The sequence below is a fragment of the Microplitis mediator genome, chromosome 5 (assembly GCF_029852145.1).
Source record: "Microplitis mediator isolate UGA2020A chromosome 5, iyMicMedi2.1, whole genome shotgun sequence".
Taxonomy (NCBI): Eukaryota; Metazoa; Arthropoda; class Insecta; order Hymenoptera; family Braconidae; genus Microplitis; species Microplitis mediator.
Window position 1 is genome coordinate 20,679,218 of NC_079973.1, and position 17,807 is coordinate 20,697,024.

Genomic DNA, 17,807 nt, shown 5'->3' on the forward strand with positions numbered 1-17,807 from the left:
TAATTAAACTGATAAATATTTAAAAGTTCATTAGTAGTTTAATTAATGATTTCATATTCGGTTCGTTGAATTATTTAAATTAACGGTATCATTTACGTGAATTTAATAAATGATTAATATATATGGAAGATATATATATAATTACTTGAATGAATTTAATAAATTATGAATGTTATGCCCGTGTGTTTGGGATATCGAGTGATTAATTAATTAATTAATTATTATTATTATTATTATTATAAATATATATATATATTTAATTGTATTAATTTTTTAGATTATCAAATTATAAAAATTGATTTAAAAAATAATAATAAAACATAATATTTCATTCTCATTCTGTGATGACTGTTTGAATATAAAAATGTTCATGTGAACTAAAAGTATAATAATAAATTAATTAACAATTCCTGGCGAATCCGAATTACGGAAAATTACCATAATTTGTCGTAATTTACGGTATTTGGAAGATTTACGGTATTTTATAGCTAAATACAGTATTCTGCGGTATTTTTACCGCACATTTGCAGTAAGAGACTGGTACATTATTGTAAAATTTAAGCATTTCTGCGGTATTTCACAGGAAAGTGAAGTATTGCACCGTACAAACTGTAAAAATAAAAAAAAACACACAGTGTTTACAGTAAAAATGCTCAAATTTACGGCAAATTGCTGGATTTGACGGTAATTCACTGTGCCATACCGTAAATTGTGGTAAAATACTGTATTGTAAGGTATTTTACGGTAAAAGTACGGTATTTTTACCATGAATTTGCAGTATCAGAACAGTCTTTTACTGTAAAGTGAAGTATTGCACTGTAAAAACTGTAAAAATACAAAAAAAACATTCAGTGCTTACGGTAAAAATTCCCCAATTTACGGTCAATTGCTGGATTTGACGGTAGTTCACTGTACAATACCGTAAATTGCGGTAAAATACTGTATTCTAAGGTATTTTACGGTATACGTTCGGTATTTTTTACCATGAATTTGCAGTATAAGAACAGTAATTTACTGTAAAGTGAAGTGTTGCACTGTAAAAACTGTAAAAATAAAAAAAAACATACAGTGCTTACGGTAAAAATGCCCCAATTTACGGCAAATTGCTGGATTTGACGGTAATTCACTGTACAATACCGTAAATTGCGGTAAAATACTGGATTCTGAGGTACTTTACGGTAAATTTTTGGGATTCTATGGCAATAATACGCTATTTTCCCAAAAATTTGCAGTAAGAGAACGGTAATTTACTGTAAAATTGCAGCAATTCTGTGGTATTGTACCGTAAAGTGAAGTATTGCACTGTAAAACCTGTAAAAATAAAAAAACATACGTTGCTTACGGTAAAAATTACCGTATATCACTGTAAAATGCCGTAAATTGCGGTAAAATTCGGTAGATTACCGTAATTTGGATCCGCCAATTAATTGGCAATTAAATATATGATTGATAGATATTTAAATCTATAAAATCTATGCAAAGTAATTAATTTAAAAAAATTAAATGATTTTCAGGATTCCGAGTCCGAGAATCATATAAATGAATGAATAAACTAAAGATTATAAATAATAAATCTAAAAAAAATATATATATATATAATTATACAAACAATATGATCGTATAATTTGTACAATGTGCAAGTCATATAGAATGGCTTTCGAAATACGTATCCGATTAATTAATTACTTAATTAAGTAATTAATTAATAAACAATATAAAATGTGTACTATGTGTATTATGGACTCTGATATAAATATGAAGACATATATATATCGAAATGTATATGTCCTCGCACGAATAAAATATTAATTAAAAAATATTAATAAATGATTTTAATGATTAATGAGTATAAAATAATGATTATAAAAAAGTATTTAAATGGATTAATAAAAAACGAGTGAAATTAAGATGAGCTGTGGAGCTGTATCATACGTTTGCGTGTTAATTTGAAAACAAATCTACTAAAAATATTAAATTATAATAAAAAAATAGAAAAATACAATAAAATACTCATCGTATGTCTTTAAATAATAAATGTTTTATCGTTTTAACGATACATACTTTTATTTTACCTTGTTTTCAACAAGATATTTTATTTTATCAAGACTAATCATCATTTTTATTTTTTTAATTATTATTATTATTATTATTATCAAATTTAATTATTCGTAAACTTTTAACTACTCTCAAGTCGCACACTTGACTTTGTGACATTTATGAGATATATTTTTTAAATTTCGAATAAATAAATAAAATTTAAGAATGAAAATAAAAAATGCATACTTACCCAAGTAGCACAGAGTCATCTTAAATATGTCTTTTGAAAGGACAAGACAAAATTGTTTTTATCTCGAAACCAAATATTTTTTATATAAATAAGACCCTACCGATTAAGTTCAAATTTTTACAGCTTCAAGATATTGACAAGCCGCGTCGAATGACACCTCAAAAATCAAAATCGGTTCATTCGTTCAATAGTTATGAATATTTACATACATGCATACGTACGTACGTACACACATACATACACTCGGACATCATCGTGAAATTAGTCAGAATAGCTTCCTAGAATCTCGAAATGTCAAGATCTGATAGAAATTCGGTTTTCGTAAATCGGACCGAAACCAATAACTTCCTAAATTTTTGAAAATTTACAATTTTCTTAGCGGGAAGTTAAAAATCATTTAGATGACATATTTGATAATTATTTGTAATTTACTTTTTATCGTTACTTATTGTATCAAGTTTTTTAAGCAGATGTTTTTTGGTGACATAAATTTTTGATCGTTTTGTCAACGTTTTGGTGCTTTATCGATAAGTCAAAAATAGCATCAAAACTTCTATCTTATAGATGCCACAAAACCAATTGTTCTACTTGGATAGATAATCGAAAAACCAGTACTTGCATTTTTTGTAATTTCATTATGTGAATTTATTTATTTAAAATTTATAAATTGCCTGATATCTGCTACATTCATACTCATGTTTTTCAGGCTGTTTCTTGACTTATCGATAAGCCACCAAAATGTTGACAAAATTATGTCTGCTTAAAAAGACTTGACATAAGTGAAGACAAAAAGTAAATTACAACTAATGGGATAAAGAACACAAATTTCCTATGACTCCTAGAACCAACATCTATACGTCTTATTTATATGTAAAAAACACTTGACTGAGACAAAAAAAAATTTGTTTTGTCATTTTAGAAGACATCTTTATGACGTCTTAAAGTTGTCTGCGCTACTTGGGTGATTTAAAGGCTTTTTGTACACCCCTGGAAATAATACTGAAAATTTTAACGACAAACTTATGAAGTTCATATTTTTGCTGCATTAAAATATTTAAAATATACTTTTTTTTTTACCTTTTATTTTTATTGTCAATCTGATGAGCAAACAAACATTAAAAATTCAAAGTTATCATTATGTAAATCGACTTTCAATTTTTTTTTAAACTATAAGGTAAGAGACCCAGTACCCGATCACTCCATGTATTTGTATATCTATATTTACTAAATTTTACTAAATATAAATATACTAATAGATGAGTGATCAGGTACTAGTTCCTGTTCGGGTACTAGGTCTCTTACCTTACGGGAATTGATATTAAATTTTTTTATCTATTTCTAATTAAAAACATCTCTAATAAATCTATGATAATATATATCAACATTCTATTACTCATGAGATATAAACATCATGATCATAATATTTCTTCAGCAATAAGGTATCTTATTAATGAATTCATAATAATAAAACAATGCATTTATAAAGTGCAGCTGTTTTTATTAAGCAATTCACTTACAAAAAAATTACAATTAAATTAAATATAATATATATCAAGATTAATAATAGTATCATTTATCAACTCAATTAATTGCTTATACATTCGATCGGTTAATTATCGATTAATTCAATGTGCGACAAGATGTCTTTTCAAATAATACAATTGCGCTTTGGATTCATACGTTGCAAGTTCAGCGACTATTGGAGCCATTTGTTGAACGTGGTTTTGATAATTTGTACCAATTCGAGTTCGTTTCGCACCGTATGTAACTTTGCCATCGAATGCATTCACCGGGACTTTGATATCAGGTCCTACTTGTTCAATTGTTACATTCAAATGATCTTCAATATCCGCAAGATACTAAAACCAAATAATTATCACGTTAATTTTACTATCTATAACTATTTTATTTAAATATAAGAAAGGTCGTGTAGAATGGAAGTGCAGAGTGACAAAGAATATGAAACATTAATGCATTTACTGGTGCAGAGGATTAGCAAAGATAGTAAACAGCAAGGAAAGGGAGTATCTACAGACGTGGCAGGCGAAAGAGGATGAAGGAACAGTGGAAGGCAGATTGATAAAAGTGCTAAGACGGGAAATAGATCAGAAAATGTATGCGATCTTCTAAAAATTTCAAGAGACCCTGAGAAGAGAGTCAGGGTCACAGAGTTTGAACTAAGAGAGCAGTCAAGGCACTGACGTACATAAAGAAGAATATAAAAGACACCAAAATAAAAATATTATTTATTAGTTGAGAAACCCCATAAGTCAAGAGCACACAATTTTTCAGGGAAAACAAAAAACATTTTTCTGAAAAAACTTAGCATAAAGATTGTGGCAAAAGACCTAGTACTCGATCACTCCATGTATTTGTATTGTATATCTACATATATTTAGTAAAATTTAGTAAATATAGATGTACATGAGGGATCGGATACTAGTTCCCTGATCGGGTACTGGGTCTCTTACTTTAAATGAATAATAAAAAATAATCATATTGGCGTCGTTAAAAGAGACTTCAAAAAAATGTTGTTTTTTAATTTATACTACTTAAAAAATTCATTTAAATCTGAGTGACTTATGGGGTTTCTCAACAAACGGAGTAAAAATTTTCAAAATTCATTTTATCATTAAATTGATAGTTTAATTTTACCTGAGGTTCATTGTACCAAGTACAACATCCACCTTGAGTTGTTATATTAGTATTATTACAATTACGTCCACGACTTGGACACCACTCGCCATGATACCAAACTTTTTCAGGGACAGAACTTACTAATGATATCGCTAAACCCATTCTTTCTGCACGTCCTACTCTACCAATACGATGGACATAATTTGATTTTTCATCTGGCAATGTAACGTTGATCACTGTAATAAAATTATTATGATATTAATATTAATTACAATAAATTTGAAGAATTTCAATTAAAAATAATCTATTTACTGAAAGGTAATCCAGTGATATCTAAACCACGAGCAGCAACATCTGTGCAAATTAAAAATTTGACTTCTTGTCGTTTAAATTTTTCTAAATTGGCTTTACGCTCTTGAGGTTTACGGTCGCCATGAAGACACACGCATGATAATTCATCACTGCTGGTTTGTCTGAAATATTTCTCGAGATTATCGCAGTCTAATTTAGTACGACAAAAAATTATGGCACGATCCATTTTATGTTCTCTGATTGCACGGACACAATACTCGCCCTTAAGAATTTTGGCCCCCTCGGATAAAGTTTCTACATACAGAAATTTAATTTTATTATTAAAAAATGAAAACCTATAAATTTAATTATTAAATTTATTTACCGGCTGTAGTATTTCCTGGTCTTATATTATCTCGTTGATGTACTCCATCAGTTGGGATATGAAATCTTAGATTGTGCCAAGATTTATCTTTTTGAGGATCGACCATCACTACAACATGATGAACAGTCTCAGGAACAGCATCTTCACCTTTTAAGTCAACCCACGTCGGAAAATGCATCAAACGTTCCTAAAAGAATCAAATGTCCATTGAAGAAAAAGAATGGATTTCAATTACATAAACCCAAGTAGCACAGAGACAACTTTAAGGGCATTCTTAGACAGTGCCCTCAGTTTTTAAAAATATGCAATGACTTTCAACTGTCATAACTGTATTAAAATTTTGTTAACTAATTAAAAAATAAATTAAAACTTTGATTGAAAAAAAGACAACGTAGAAGTAATTTTGTCGAGAATTCCTGCAACTCAGCAGCAGACCGTGCAAGTGCAGGGTAGTAGCAGCACGATTTTTGCGCAAAATACTTGCGTGATTTTTTTTTTCATATTTAAAATTTTTCTATCATATTCTGCCGCCATTTTATTTTGATTCACGATTTTTAATTTTTCTCCCATTTCCAATAAGTTGTTTTTCAAATATTTAAATTTACCGCGCAAGTGATAAGAATAATTAATAAATTATTGGTGAATATAAAAAATTCCGAACATACTTTTTAGTCTGATTAATATAATTATTGACACAAATAAATTTTAATAAAATTATTAAATTTCAGTTTTGAAATTTCGCGCCAATATGGAGCTATTCAACGTTCAAATGTTTGCTAAAGTGGGGGCGGTCGATGAATCGCAAAGTCGATTGCTTTGTATCAACTGGCGGTCCAATAGCGGCAGTCAGTATCATCGATAATGGCAGTAGTAGTTCAGATCATTTTTTACGTTTGAATTGAAACACAGTATTGCAATTAAGTCTTGTAAAATTGTGCAATGATTGTAAAATATATCTTTTATTAATTTAAATTGTGCAAAGTGTCTGTGGTGTAGTTAAGTGTTCAGTGCTAGTGTAAAGTGTTAAGTTTTTAGTGCAAGTGTTAAGTGTTGCGAATTGCTGATGCTGATAAGTCCCAAGTTCCTGAGCAAAATCATCTGGCATCGTCTGGTGGGAAATAGCATTTAAGTGACGTTTTTTAGCTGCAATACACTTAGAGCAAATTAATTCAAATCTGCAAGTGTATTAGGACACCCTTCTGCATATTATTTCTCCGCCAAGGTTTGTTCAAACACTTGCGTGTTTTTTTTAATTTTTAAAATATTTTTCTATCATATTCTGCCGCCATTATATTTTTCCATACGATTTTTAGTTTTCTCCGATTTCCGATAACTTATTTTTCAAATATTTAAATTTACCGCGCAAGTAATAAGAATAATTAACAAGGATGCATTCCGAAAATCACTACGCTACAGCTGCTCGCAGCGCATTTCGGAATGCACCCAAAACGAAATTCATTGAATAGATTTTAGCCTAAAAAATTTGAAAATTCTAATTATAAAATTGACGAAGATTTTACTGAAATTTATTTTCCAAATTCCGTTTAACTCTCAATTGATATCAATTGTAAGGAATTTTTTTTTTAAATCGATACGTCGACGAAATTACTTCTACACTGTCTTTTTATCAAGTAAAGTTTTCATTTTTTTTTTAATCAATTGATAAAATTTTGATACGCTTATGACAATTGAAAGTTATCGAAATTATTTAAAAAGTGAGGGGAGGGGGACTGTGGGGCATTGTCTGAGAATTGCCTTAAGATTTCATGAATATGTCTTTTGAAAGGAAAAGACAAAATTGTTTTTGTCTCGAAACCAAATATTTTTTTTATAAATAAGACGTACAGACGTTGGTCCTAGAGTCATAGAAAATTTTTGTTCTTTTTTCCCATTTAAAAAAAGTCATTTCAATTAAAAAAATTCTTTAGATGACATATTTGTAATTTACTTCTTGTCGTCACTTGTGTCTCAGGTCTTTTAAACAGATATTTTTTCGGTGATATAAATTCTTGATCGCTTTGTCAACATTTTAGTGCCTTATCGATAACTCAAAAAACGGCTTCAAAACTTCTGTCTTATAGATGTCATAAATCCGTGTGCTACTTGGGAATATAACAGGAAACTAAATTAATTTAAAATCTTACCGCCATTTTTTTAACTTCAAACGAGTGTAAAGTTGCAGAACAAACAATCATCTGTAGTCTTTTGCCATCAGAAGTCATCTTTGGAATCTGTCGATGCAATCTATCGATCAATTCCGTGTATCCCTGTTTTAATAATCCATCAGCTTCGTCTAGGACAAAAAATCTGCAGTGTGTCAATGACAAATATCCGCCTTGAATTAAATCTTCCAGTCGTCCTGGTGTACCGACAACAATATCAACACCTGAATTTAATACAGCGATCTGTTGTTTTGCCGGTACTCCACCAACCACCAGCAGTTCTCGAACCGTTGGATCTTTTAAATATTTTTTAAACTAAAAAATAATTAATTAAACTCAATTACTCTAAATAATTATTATTTGCTACGTTATTACTAATTAGGGATAATTAATAATTAATTACCTTTTGAATTTGATTAAAAGTTTGTTCAGCAAGTTCACGAGACGGTTCAATTATAATCGCTTGCGGAGCATTAGGAGTAGGTTTGCTATCAGCAGTTTCAGCTTGACTACTATCATTCACTGGATTTTCACGTACACATTCTTTTGGAGCTGCTGATACAGCGATAAAATTATTTGCTGGGGGATATTTGAATGGTTGAGCGCCAAAATTAAATGACATTTCCGAATTTTTAAGGACGACTGCCGGAAAATATGTCTGACTTTTCTGTTGGGCATTTAAATCAAATGCTTTTCCCAAATCTACTCCATTTTTAGTGTATCTGACTTCACCTTTATCTAAATCTAAATAACAACCAATGACATCGTGCATTCCGAATGCTTCTCCATAGTCATCGAATTGTTTTGCATTTGACTTTTTACCAGTCCCTCCAAATCCAAAACCAAATTTGTCTGTTCCCAAATCTAAAGTTGCCTGAAATAATGATAAAATTCATTATAATACTGAAATTAGCAGACGTTTACTAATTTTTGGATTTTTGAAAAACGGTTAAGTATAAAAAAAATATTTTAAAAAATTGCACATGTAGTTTTTTTAATTTCCTGCATGTGCATTTTTTTTTTTTTTTTGCAAAACCCAAAAATTGTGAACTGTCAGCTAACTTCAGGATCATAATTCATCAATTAAAATATGATCCTGAAGTTAGCAGTCAAGTTAAAATTTTCGGATTTTTTTTCAACAAATCAATTTAAAAAAAAAAAGCACATGTGGAAAATTAAAAAAACTACAGGCGCAATCCATTTAAATATTTTTTTTCTTACAATTTATCGTTTTTGAAACAATTCAACAACTATTACACGTCAGCTAATTATGATCCTGAAGTTAGCAGGCAATTAAAAATTGTTGAATTTTTTTTCAACCACTTAATTATAAAAAAAAAAAACTAAAAATATGCACATGTAGAAAAATAAAAAAACTATAGGTGCATTTATTTGACATATTTTTTTTTATAATTTATTGTTTTTAAAAAAATCCAAAAATTATTAGACGTTAGTTAAATTTAGTATCATAGCTAATTTCAGTAACATATTAAATATATAATTTACAGTCGACTACCCGTCATAAGCCTGCCCTTCATAAGCCTCGTCCCCTAAATCGGCAGGTACTGAGTCCAAATTCCCCCAATTAACCACTTTTATGAGTTTCGTATCAGTCTTCTCATTGTAAGCCTCCGTTAAAATTGTCAAAATTATAAACTAACAATAGGAACAAAATATCAAAATTAATAATGAAAATTTACTATCGATGTTTCGCGGATAATTTAATAGATATTAAGTAAAATATAATTTATTGTCAATAATTGTAATGATTAATTACAATTAAAGCTTCTGTTACAATTTAAAAGTTTTATTGAGCATTATGTTGATCAATAACAATTATTATTATTGTTACTGTAATTAATACCGTTGTCATTATAATTTTTTCCATTACAATTATTATTAGTGTAAAAAGATAAGTATTTATTTAATCGCTATAAGCACTAGAAAAATCGGGATACTGACGTACATAACAAAACGTAAATATGACGTTTAAAATCCCATAAAATAAAACAGGCTTATAACGAGTAGTCGATAACAAAACTAAACGAACGGTAGTGGAGAGACTGAAATTTAAATAAAAATTTCTCCTGCGTCCCCTAGATCAGGCTTATGACGGGTAGTCGACTGTATCTATTTATAAATTTACTCATTAAATAAATTTTAAAGCATAATTACTTGAGATGTAGACCATCCAACCCGACACAGTCCTTCATCAGTAACGATCGCTTCAAAATAATATTTCCCTTTACCCTGAACTCCTTTATTGGCTCTGCAGCCATGCCATTCTCGTTGCTCACGACTCTGACATCTCAACCCGTCAGGCGTAACAGCCATAGCTCGCCCGCGATCAAAGAGACTCAGTCCCCAGGTCGCCGAAGTAGCTCGTTGTCCAGATTTACCAGCTCCTTTACCCGACGCAATGTCATTCAAAGTTTCCCACACAATCTGAAGAATCGGCAAACAAAAGGCCCCAGTCTTTCCACTGCCAGTTTCAGCTGCCATCAACACATCTCCACCCCCAAGAATCAGCGGTATCGCTTCTGATTGCACATCCGTTGGCAGTCTATTTCATCATCAAGCAAACAAAATCATCAAGCTGTCAAATAAAATCCAAAGTGACATTTCTATTTTTTTAATCAACTTACGTCCATTCCATGTCTTCCGTAGCCTTTGCCAGCTCCGGCAGCACCCCCATTTCTAAAAGAAACAAAATTTTAGATCAAGACGACATTCAAAAATTTAAAAATAATATTTTCATATCCATTACCTTCAAAAGCTGTCATCTTTTAATGGATTTGTAACCGGCAATTAATTAGGTTAGTATTTAAAACACCTGGACCTGGATCACGATCACATATATTTATAATTTATATACCTTTTTTAGTATGTGTATATATTTACCTATAGTATAAAACACAAACTGTCACTTCGTGCAAAGTCGGGTCAGCCCGACGATTCTCGAGTCAGTGGTAAAAAAACGAAACTGCCACGCGCAGAGAGACCTAGACCAGCAGCACCAGTACCAGCACCAGCTGCAGAGACCACACTATAGAATTCTCGAATGGAGTAGAATCAGAAGCTCCGGTTTTGCGGCTTTTGCTTTTGCGTATACGTACGTTGTGTTGGAGGCGCAATTCCTAGAGAACAGAGAAGAGAACAAAGAAGGTACCAGGTACCAGTGACCAGTAAGAGCGAGAACGAGTAAACAGAACGTAAAACATGTATAGTATAACGTATATGTAGTATAACTGTATAATTTTAAGTTTTAGTTGTTGGAGTAGAGTATAAGAGAACAGAAGAGAGTACGCTGGTAAAATAAGAGACAGCTAGAGTGTACATAAACGTTGTACAGTAGTAGGTTTAAGTTAGCAGTCACTGATTACACCAGCCAAGTGAACGATATATATTTAATAAAAAAGGTGTAATAAATATATATAAGTATACTCAAAAGCAACTCTGGCTTCGGTTGACTGTAAAACAACAGCCGTGACTGAGCCATGGCGATGGCGGGCTTGCAAGACGAGGACAAAGCATTATTTCCCGTGAGAAGTATATCCTCAATTGTTCAAATATTTGAAAAACAATTGTCAAACAATAACAGTGAACCGGATTTAACACTGCTGTCAATACTGGTTGGTGCTGTGGAAAATTCATTAACCTGCAACCGTACTGTCGCGTCACCGGAGAATACAATTTACGATGAACCAAAATTACCAGCTCTTGAATTTCATATCGCTGAGGCATTATACACTAAATTTCATGCGATAATAAAAGGCGCAATTGATTTAACACTTTATGACAGTAAATATGCAACACGAGAACTTGTTAAACGTGTATCAGATGTTATATGGAACTCGTTGACAAGAAGTTATTATAAGGATCGTGCGCATTTACAAAGTTTGTATAGTTATTTAACGGCAAACAAACTTGATTGTTTTGGAGTTGCATTTGCGGTTGTTGCTGGCTGTCAAGTATTGGGATTCAAAGATGTACATCTTGCTATGTCGGAAGATCATGCGTGGGTTGTTTGTGGTGAGGATGGCAGTGAAACTGTCGAGGTTACGTGGCACGGTATGTAATACACATATATATATATCAAATAAATATATGAGGTGACATTATTATTATTTTTTAAATATCGCAACTACTAAAGTTAAAACTACGATATGGTACTTGTGTAGTTTTTACTATTTATTCAAATGAAAATACCAAAATAAATATATGCATATGTTTAAAATACAGGGAAAGGAAATGAGGATAAACGTGGACAGCCGGTAGAAGCAGGTGTCGCGTCACGCTCCTGGTTGTACGTCAATGGGAATGCTGTTGTTTGTACGCGAGCGATGGAAGTCGCGACAATAGTATCAGCAATAAATCCAAGTTTGAGTGCGACTGCAGACGCTGCAGAAGTTGCATTGCTGCAGCAGGAATTACTGTGGCTACTTTATGACTTGGGACATTTAGCCAAGTACCCAATGGCACTGGGAAACTTGGGTGATTTAGAGGAAGCTGCTCCTACACCTGGTAGGCCGCCGGCTATTGTTCTCTTCCAGGTGAATTCAGTTCTTAATTATCCGGCAGATGGGTCCCTTTGTTTTATTTACTCTTTTAATAGATTTTTTTATCCTTTCAATGGTTTGTTTTTTACGAGTTTTAATTTTTTTATGCGCTACAGGAAGCCATTAAGTCGGCGAGAAAATACTATGGTAATGCTCATGTTTATCCGTACACGTACCAAGGGGGATATTTGTATCGACATGGACTACACGCAAATGCTCTGGCATCTTGGGCGGACGCTGCTGACGTCTTGCGAAAGTAATTTCTATCAGTCCTTTTGTTTATTCATTCATTCACTCACTCATTTATTTATTTATTAATTCACTCGTTTATGAGTTAATTGTTATTTGAATTTACTGTGATGGAATTGTTCTGCAATACTAACCAACCGTTTAAATTTATTTGTACTGAGTTAATTGATAAATTTTAATCAACCCGTAGTTATTTTATTTTATTAAATTTTATTTGAAAAATAAATCACGAGTTGCAGAATAATTCCGTCTCGATAATTAAATTTAACGAGTCTGAATGTTGCAGACATCAGACAAATTTAAAAATATAAAAAGTTAAAAAAATAATATTTATAAAAACAGGGTGGCCGCGAACCGGGAATTATCAGGGAAATGTCAGGGGATTTCGAAAAGTATCCCGGGAACTAAATTTTAAAGTGATTTTCAACAGATTGTAAGTCAAAGGAAAATGGTCATACGACAAAAACAAAAAAGGCAAATTATAGCTTCAAGTGTCTAGTTTTCTGATCTGGTCTTTATATTATTTTATTATGTGCGATTCCGGAGTAATCATAAGAAAACTATCGAAAAAGAAATTAACCAAATTTTTGCTCGTCTTAAAAACGGTCTTCGAGCTTTAATAAATTTTTTTCGATAATTATGATTGATTTTTGATTGCTTTGGAACTGTGCATAATAAAAAAATTTGAAGACCCAGATCAGAAAACTAGACACTTGAAGCTACAGTTTGACTTTTTGTTTTTATTGTACGACCATTTTCCTTCTAGTTACAATCTGTTGAAAATTACTAAAAGATTTGAAAATTTTTTAAATATCCCCTAATTTTTGTAACCAGTGTATTTTGAATTTATTTAAATTATAAAATTTCTTATTAAATATTTTAACTTATACATTTTTAACATTGAATAATCAAAAGTAGGCAATATTAATTTATTTTATTGCCCTTTTTTCTGGTTTCTCGCATGATTTAATTATAAAATTTAATTATTAAGAATGAAATTAATAAAATCTTTGAATATCTAAATGATACGAATAAAATTTCTAAATTAGGAAACAATGTGAAAAACTTTACTGGAAAACCGGGAAATATCAGGGAATTTTGAAATCATTTCTTTGTGGCCACCCTGAAAAAACGCATTTATTAATTTCAAAATTTTTTAAATGCGCATTTTTTTAAATCTTATTTTATTAATTATTTACCCTATTTATTTACAATTTTAAATTTGTCTGATGTCTGGTACATTCTCACATTAAATTTAAAATTATTAATAGTAATTATAAAATTTATTTAATAGGTATGACTATTCACGTGATGACGGTGAAATCTACAAAGAATTATTGGAAATAGCTAATGAATTAATACCACATACAGTAAGAGCTGACGAACGTTTATTGCGGCAGCCACGTTGTTTTGCGTATTTACTGCGCTTTTATGACGGCATATGTCAGTGGGAGGAAGGCGCGAATACGCCAGTACTTCATATAGGCTGGGCAAGACCATTGGTAAATACAATATCGAAATTCGATGCCAGTATTCGGGCACAAGTTATTATTGAGTGCCACGATGAGCCAGCGGCTTACGGCAAACACGACGACGATACTGGATCTCGTCGCGAAACTAGTCCTGATGATGGATTTTCAAATAACAATAATATAACAGCCAGTAATAATAATAATACTATGAGTAATAACAATAATAATAATAACAATAATAATAATAATAATCATAATAATAATAACAATAACAACATCAATAATAATAACAATAATTATTATAAAACTAAAGAACGCAGTAATGTCGCGCGTGATTTAATAGCGAGGCTTGAATCAAAAGTACCATCAAACAACACGGCACCAATGCACCCGGGCATCCAGGCACTGACAGCAGCGTGCAGTGAAAAAATATTGAATCGTGATTATTTATTACAAGGTGATGGTGAACCATTTGTTGCGCCGCAAGATAATTCGCTACCTCCTACACCCTCTACATCACAAGAGAGTCTTGATCCGGAAGTTGAAATAGACTCGGAAAATGATAGTCCTAGGATAATATTGTATAGTGAAAAAATGAAAGGACTTAAAGATTTATTGTTAGCTGAAAAATTAAACACACATGCTATTTCATTGCAATTAACAGCACAGAGTCAAGTGCAAATTGGTAAAAAGACACGGGGTAATGATGAAATTGGGTTGCATCAACGTCCCAAGAGGACACGTCGCGAGTAATATCTTTATTTTTATTTTATTATTTATTTTACATTTTTTTTATACATTTAAATTTATTCGCGGTTCTTTTTATATATATCTCAGTTGATATATAACTATAAATATGTCTTTTTGTTGGATCGTTTAGCCTACTCTTGCGCAAAACTTCCAGTCTCCCATGATGTTTAATGCTATATATATATATTATATATATAAAACTGAACAACTAAAAAATTTATAACTTTAATTTTTTTTGCCAATCAGTATAAGAAGCATTAGATCTTATATTTTATATATTATCAGTTGATCAGATTTTCTCACTCGCTTAAATCAAGTGAAAGAAAAAAAAACTTTTAATTAATTTAGTATAAGTACTAAGTACTAAGTACATTAGGTGGTATTAAACGTAAGTAGAAGAGTACAAATCTCCCTTGTATCTTTTTTTTTTCTTTACATCGCGCGCTACTTGCCATTTTTTCTTTTAAAAGAAAAGAGTTTTATCAAAAAAGAATACAAGCAAATAATAGGAAAAAAAAAAAATAAGTAAATAAAAAAATTATAAATTGATTATATATTTATAATTCGCCTAATGTTGACAATTAAACGGTCATGATATATTTAAACATAAATATGTATACATAAAAATATTTATATATATATATATTTTTTTTAAATCGGCATTATTTAAAATAATTAATTTAACGGTTCGTCTATGTCATTTATTGATATTATTAATAGACTCAATTCCTACTTATATATTATTTATATTTCTATTGATTCGTCCAATGTTATTCGATTATATATTAACAAATATAATAGTTGTTTACTGTAAATTATTGTCGTTGATACGAGGTGTAGAGTCTCGATAAAAAAAGATAAGATTTTTTTAAAATTCTAGTGAAAAAAAAAAATTAAACATTCCGCTCCCTATGTGCAAATTATTTAAATTATTAGTTGTAATTATTTCGAGTCATTTTTTAAAATTTAAATTGTATATCATGAATCAAATCAAATTTAATTTAAATATTTTATTTAATATTTATTTCTGCATGGGTTTTTATTTTAATTATTAATATAAATTATTTTATTTGGTTTTATTTGCAATTGCTTAGCACGTAAAAGTTACGCTTTTTGCGCTTAAAACTTACGCACTACGCTTTTATAAAATTATTGATATATATTTATATATATATCAGTTCGCGTAATATTTATTTTAAATAAATAAGTACGCGCGTAATTATTTTTTCGTTCATTTTAAATTATTTTATTTTATTATTTTGCTGCACTCTATTTACTTAACAATTAAAATCACCCCCCCCCCGGCCCCCAGTCTAATAATTAAAATTCTATATTAATGTTCAAGTGAATTTGCTATAACGAGTTATTATTAAACTATTTAAAAATTTTTTCTATTCATATCTTTATGTAATTAAATTTTGAATAGTTCTCCAAGCAGACTTACATTTAAAAATATATATTTAAATACTTTATATATATTGAGGAAAAAAAATATTTTAAACGGGTTGTTGTACGATATACTGTTAAATGTATCAAGTGTACTACATATTTTATTAAGAAAAAAAAATAATAATAAAGAGACGTGTCCCCGAGTTTATTTGAATCAGTTGCAAGATTAAATGATGATAAAATTTAAAAGTATAAAAAAATTTTATTAAAATAGTATGTTAAATAAATATAAATCAGATATAATAATAAATTGGGTTAATGATTATATTAAAATGAAGGGCGCTATCTTGCTGTGATGCTGTTAATATACTATACGATATTATACTAATTAATATGACTGAGACGTTGCCACGCAACGTAATAAAGAAAAAGAAAATAAAAAAACGACAAAATAAATTTCTCATTAAGGACATTCTCAGACAGTGATCCCCCACTTTTTAAAAATTTTCAATGACAACTGTCATAAGCGCATCAAATTTTTATTAATTAATTTCAAAAAAATTAAAGAATTCATTGAAAAAAGTACAGCGCAGTTGCAATTCTGCCGACATATAATTTTTTAAAAATAACTTACAGTTTTATCAGTTAGAAGTTAAACGAAATTTGGAAAATAAATTTCAGTAAAATTTTAATGTCAATTTAATACTTTGAATTTTAAAATTTTGTTTGACTCCTAATTGATAACAATTAATTTTTTTAAATTTACACTACCGCTCAAAAGTATTTGGCCACCCGCATTGTTCATCATATTACAACCAATACATTTATTTAAACAAGTTTATTAGGTTTCATTGTTTGTATCCCACCGCAAAATACTTATTGTTATTGTGTCTATTAATTTGCTCATAAATAATTAAAATTACTATGAAGTCGTTCCATTTATTCAAACTTTTACAAAATACTTTTTTCTAAGAGGCCAAATACTTTTGAGCGGTAGTATATTTCTTGGTGAAATTACACCTACGTTGTACTCTTTTCAATTAATGCTTTAATTTTTTCGATACACTTTTGACACTTCGGCTGCCCAATTTCAAAACACAGTAACTGACAAAAATAAAATTTTTGAAATATGCATCGAATCCTGTTCACAAAACTTCACTGGAACTAAAAATACTAAAAAATCGATTTCGAAAAATTTGTCACTTACTGTGTTTTGAAATTGGCCAGCCGAGTTGTCATTGAAAATTTTTAAAAAGTGGGGGGAACTGTTTGAGAATGACCTTAACTCTCAGTAACTCTCTACTATTATTACTATCATAACTATACTATTATTGAATAGTGAATGGCTATAAAAAAAAAACGATTTTCAAGTTAACAGACGGTTAATAATTTTCGGATTTTTTTTAACAAATCCATTAAAAAAAAAATATGCACATGTAGAAAATTAAAAAAACTATAGATGCAATTTAAAAAAATTTTTTTTTTATTATTTATCGTTTTGAAAAAAATCCAACAACTATTAGACGTCGGTTAACTTGAGTATCATAAAAAAAAGTGGAACACTTGCGGTTACAAGTTCCCTTTGTTTAAATAATTTGTATACGTTATAGAGACGTAGATTTGCGC

The 17,807-nt window shown here is 30.0% G+C and overlaps 2 protein-coding genes across 4 annotated transcripts; one reads left to right on the forward strand and one right to left on the reverse strand.

The window, feature by feature from the left end:
* Nucleotides 1-3,770: 3,770 nt before the first annotated feature.
* LOC130668513 (ATP-dependent RNA helicase Ddx1) lies at nt 3,771-10,798 on the reverse strand. Its single transcript, XM_057470847.1, has 10 exons — nt 10,664-10,798; nt 10,530-10,601; nt 10,408-10,459; nt 9,938-10,325; nt 8,166-8,636; nt 7,745-8,077; nt 5,601-5,787; nt 5,237-5,530; nt 4,943-5,160; nt 3,771-4,146 (listed from the first exon to the last, which is right to left on the reverse strand). Exons 2-10 carry the CDS (start codon nt 10,543-10,545, stop codon nt 3,913-3,915), a joined length of 2,193 nt encoding a protein of 730 aa, XP_057326830.1. The 5' UTR covers nt 10,546-10,601; nt 10,664-10,798; the 3' UTR covers nt 3,771-3,912.
* Nucleotides 10,794-16,415, forward strand: LOC130668514 (menin). Of its 3 annotated transcripts, none has more exons than XM_057470848.1 (5): nt 10,794-10,947; nt 11,026-11,833; nt 12,005-12,315; nt 12,438-12,577; nt 13,865-16,415. In XM_057470848.1, the coding sequence occupies exons 2-5, from the start codon at nt 11,260-11,262 to the stop codon at nt 14,793-14,795; spliced, it is 1,956 nt and encodes a 651-aa protein (XP_057326831.1). In that variant the 5' UTR covers nt 10,794-10,947; nt 11,026-11,259; the 3' UTR covers nt 14,796-16,415. The 3 variants fall into 3 exon arrangements, with proteins under 3 accessions (XP_057326831.1, XP_057326833.1, XP_057326832.1); XM_057470850.1 differs by having other exon boundaries at nt 10,852-10,934; XM_057470849.1 differs by having other exon boundaries at nt 10,876-10,974.
* Nucleotides 16,416-17,807: the final 1,392 nt, after the last annotated feature.

Bases quoted from the DNA above. Each gene is read 5' to 3' on its own strand.
- LOC130668513 (XM_057470847.1), bottom strand. The intron at 8,637-9,937 runs GTAATTATGCTT...TCATTATTTCAG, and splicing joins TTGGATGGTCTACATCTCAA to GCAACTTTAGATTTGGGAAC. The intron at 8,078-8,165 runs GTAATTAATTAT...ATTATTTTTTAG, and splicing joins CTTTTAATCAAATTCAAAAG to TTTAAAAAATATTTAAAAGA.
- LOC130668514 (XM_057470848.1), top strand. From the start codon at position 11,260: ATGGCGATGGCGGGCTTGCAAGACGAGGACAAAGCATTATTTCCCGTG. The intron at 11,834-12,004 runs GTATGTAATACA...TTTAAAATACAG, and splicing joins TGTCGAGGTTACGTGGCACG to GGAAAGGAAATGAGGATAAA. The intron at 12,316-12,437 runs GTGAATTCAGTT...TATGCGCTACAG, and splicing joins CGGCTATTGTTCTCTTCCAG to GAAGCCATTAAGTCGGCGAG.